Source organism: Nestor notabilis, unplaced genomic scaffold, assembly GCF_000696875.1.
Source record: "Nestor notabilis isolate BGI_N333 unplaced genomic scaffold, ASM69687v1 scaffold8468, whole genome shotgun sequence".
NCBI classification, from domain to species: Eukaryota; Metazoa; Chordata; class Aves; order Psittaciformes; family Psittacidae; genus Nestor; species Nestor notabilis.
Genome location: NW_009940553.1, coordinates 7,251 through 11,199, shown reverse-complemented (window position 1 = coordinate 11,199; position 3,949 = coordinate 7,251). Strand labels below are relative to the sequence as shown.

The following is a 3,949-nucleotide window of genomic DNA, read 5'->3' as shown; positions in this document are numbered from 1 at the left end:
ATTCCTGCTATCTCAGCATCAGTAAACTTGATACAGAGCTACACTTGTGTCAGATACTGAGGGGACCTGAAGGGCAGGGAAGGTGTCCTCCGGTTTGACTTGCAGGGGAAGCTCAAGACATCAGTTGCTGTATGTGACAGCACTGATAAGCAGGAAGGGAAAGTGGGAAAGGGCAGCAACAAAGGAGGCACTGAGACATAAAGCTGTAGTGAGAGCATCGAGTTTCCCTTTTGCCAGAGCAGGGAGAGCAGGTGTCTACTGATTATGCAGAACAGGAAAAGGGTTCCTCTCTTTCCTCCTGGTACTGTAATTAATAGGGGGAAGTCCTTTGCCCCAAATAACCCTCCAACAGTGAATGACTCCACGTCTCTTCTGAGCTGTCTCTGTCCTCAGGCAGAAGTTCTGGCTGTTCGGGGTTACCTTCCTGAGCAGGGTGTCTGAGCTATACCCCGAGCTCCCCTGGAGCATCAAACACGCTCTCTTTTCCTGGGGCTTAGCTTTCAGCCATACAGAGTGGGTCAGGGAAGCCAAAACAGATGGGAAGAGTTCACCTCCTACGTTTGAAAATGGGTAAAAAGATGCTATAGAAATGTGAACTATAAACTAATCTTTATTCCTAAGTGACTCTGACTGAATGGTTGAAAAGGGAAATAGGCTGCAGACCTTGTTTATGTGTTCTTGGCATTTCTTACTGCTCTGAGTACAGATACAATCTAGGATGAAGAGAATGCCTTTTATGTGACAAAATCTCACTGCAGGCATGAAGACACTCACCATTTTATTGAAGTGGTACTTGCAGTAGCCACAATATTTGACATTGTCGACTTCTAGGACCTCCTCTTCACATAAGAGGCCAGCCATCTGGGCACTGAAATACATGAAAGCAGGTGGGGGATAGAGCAAATTGTACAGCCAGACCACAGATCCCATCAGAGGGCAAAGAACAGTTCAGGATACCCAGACAGGGTCTTGAAGATTCCTGTTCTGCTTGGCAAATGGTATGCAAGGGAGGGGGGGTTTTTTGAGAAGTTCAGACTAGTTTTAATTCATATTAAGATCTTCAAACTCGTCAGTACTTTTCTACCAGATTTGTCTTGCAGTTTTTGTTTTGCTTAAGGAAGGCTTGGGAAACCAGTAACAATTCCAACAAAAGACACATCATGAGCAAGGAATCCATGTAAAGGAATCCCCGTGTTCTCCTGAGAGGCAATGTTGTTTTCAGGCTGCAAGGGTACATGAAAATACCAGCCCTTGAAATCACACCATCTAGATGATACTCTCGCATGTGCTCTGCTGGAGAAGGAACATTCCTGGGTTGTGACTCATCTCTTCCCTTCTTGGATTCCACATGGTCTTAGGGAAATCCCCAGCCTTCATTCTCCGGAAGGCTCACTGGTGTAGCCTCTGTTTCCCCTCCCAGACTCCGTATGGACAAGATACCCTCCCACAAAACAAAGCCCAGAGGATCAGCCCATCTCCCCACACCACCCCTGCATCGTGGCCTCCAAGCCATAGCAGCAAAACCAATAGTGGGGCTATTCTTGGGGTGCTGCTGTGGGGAACTCACCAGGTGACATGGAAAGCTTGCCGGCAGCCGTGCCGGTTACAGGCCATGCATGCTCCAGAGGCTGCTTTGCTCTCCCTGCCCTGCTCTTCACAGATGTAGCAGGTCTGCAGAGAAAAGGAAACGTCTTCATTTAGGCAGATAAAATGTCTCCTTCACTCTTGCTGTTCACCAGGAGGCAAAGCCTTGAAGAAGTCCTAACTCTGTGTCCAGTCATCTCCCTCCTAGGACGGCAGCTCTGGGTTATTTCCCAGGGGCATGCACAAAACTCACATCTTTTTCTCCCCCAGTAACAACTGCGTCAGATCAAAAGGTGGAGTAACCAACATGCAACTCCAAGGTGGAGATTGCTCAAGTTGTAGGGAGTTGGGGAAGAGAGAAATGGAGGACCCAAGAGTTATTTTTCAACAATGGGGATTTGCTGTGTTATTTTGAAAGGGATCTGAGTACCTGGAAATTAGAACAAATTGGACAGGAGATGTGGTAGAATAAGATGACTCCCAAAAGCTAAGGGAGGGCAAATACACTTGGAGCAGCAGGAGAAAGAGGTGGCCTTACCTTGTTGAAGCGGTCATGGGGCACGTACTGCAGGACAATTGGCTCCATGGTGAGCACGTTGGCAAACTGCACCTCCGGGATGTACAAAGCACAGACAACATGGGCCCACCCTGGGGAAACAAGTGAGACAGAGAGCAGAGATTCACATGGAGCAACCCAGGAGAGGCATAAATCCAGACAGGCCTGCAGACAAGCACGGGAGGGAGAGAAGGGAGTATAGGAAGGGAGCCAACTTAAGTTAGATGTTAGATTTGAAATACTGCTTGTTGTAACTTGGTTAGGAATCAAATTCTTTGTGGGTGAAAGATAGACGGATACCACCTCCAGATTAAATAAGAATACAGAGATTTCTTTGGGAATAGAAATGTACAGCGCTCATCGTTCTGAAAAGCATCCCCTCAGCACTTGAACCCAAAGCTGAAGACCTGACCAAACCCAGGAGAAGCATCTAAGCAGCAAATTATGTCGATGAGGCAGGTTTGACGTGTAGCCCCACACCACTGGAAACAAAGCTGCCTTTATTGGCTTTTATCAATGGCTGAGGAAGGCTCTTTTTCAGCAAGCCAAAGCAAGTTAAAATCTAAATCCACCAAGACACTTCACAAATCAGATGTGTAAGTTGAAATTCCATCTGGTCAGGTCAGAATGGAGCAAGTTCGAAGGTCAGGAGCCTTTGGGGGCTAATCCATACTGGTATGGCTACTGCACTGGAAGGATTTGGTTAGAATAAGGATGGATTCATCTGGGCAGGCAGAACCAGACTCTGTGATTACAGAATCACACAGCAGCATAAGTACTTGGGCTGTATAATTCTGTAAAGTGACATGATTCTAACACTTCTTGTGCCTGCCTATACTGACCTGACCAAACCATGTAATAACATGTTTGGAAGAAGATGCTGTGTTACTATAAAACAATCCCCCAGCACAATAGTTGTGCTATTGCACCAATTACAACCATTTCTAGAAGATGCTTCTACAAAATAGCCTGGACTTGGTGCTTCTTCTCTAAATGGGGGATCAGAAGAAAGACCTCCTTGTCTAATTTAACTCTTTGTGTATTAAGGTAGGCAGGTAGGTACAGAAGCCTTTCTGAAGAACAGGGGTTTGAGAGAAATTAGATGTGATCTATACAGCCAGTAGCATCAATAGTTACAAGCTCTGACAACGGAAATCACACTCCACAGTACTCAGCACCAGAGATAAGAAGCATCAATGATAAGTAGATAAATTCTGCAGAGAAAAACATCTTTACTCTGCCCCTTCAATGGGGACTCCAGGCTGCAGCTCTGTTAACTCTGGGGCAGCCCCAGAGGCTCTGTGTGACATACCCAGCTCCACGCACACGTACTCACCTCCGTTGTCCGTCCGTTTCAGGGCTCCATCTTTGTGGGGACACAGTTCACATCTCTTGAAATTAAGCAGAAACAACAAGTTTAATCTAAGTCCCAGGGATGTGGGGCCAGAAAAGATGATTCATTTACAACATGGTTATGAAAGATGGGGCTGCTTTCAAAGAGAGGAAGTGGAAGAAGGGCTGAGGGTGGTTTGGGTGCAAAAAGATACTCTGACACAGCTCGATATCGTCCTGTCTGACAGGGATGTACTTATCGCCTCAGCCCAAAAGCCACAGGGCATCAAGTGAACCTTGACTTTCACGGGGCTTTTTAGAACAAAAATGGGTTTAGGCTTTGTGGTTGGGGGTAAAACTGAAAGCCAGGACTCGGAGAGAAGGCAAACAGAAAGAAACTATCACCTGTCTTTGCCTCTTTCCTTCCTTCTCTCTCGAGATATTTTTGGGGAGAACCATGAAGAACATGTCCCTCCA

At 46.5% G+C, this 3,949-nt stretch overlaps 1 protein-coding gene across 1 annotated transcript in view; it reads right to left on the bottom strand.

Moving 5' to 3' along the window:
- Positions 1 to 3,949, bottom strand: part of LOC104410294 (protein AF-17-like) — a gene marked incomplete at both ends in the record, with an annotated part of 8,710 nt that overhangs the window by 534 nt on the left and 4,227 nt on the right. Inside the window, 4 exons of the mRNA XM_010020416.1 lie at positions 775 to 868; positions 1,568 to 1,671; positions 2,123 to 2,232; positions 3,477 to 3,531. Of these exons, the coding sequence (XP_010018718.1) occupies positions 775 to 868; positions 1,568 to 1,671; positions 2,123 to 2,232; positions 3,477 to 3,531 (363 nt within the window). The remainder of the gene's footprint in view (positions 1 to 774; positions 869 to 1,567; positions 1,672 to 2,122; positions 2,233 to 3,476; positions 3,532 to 3,949) is intronic.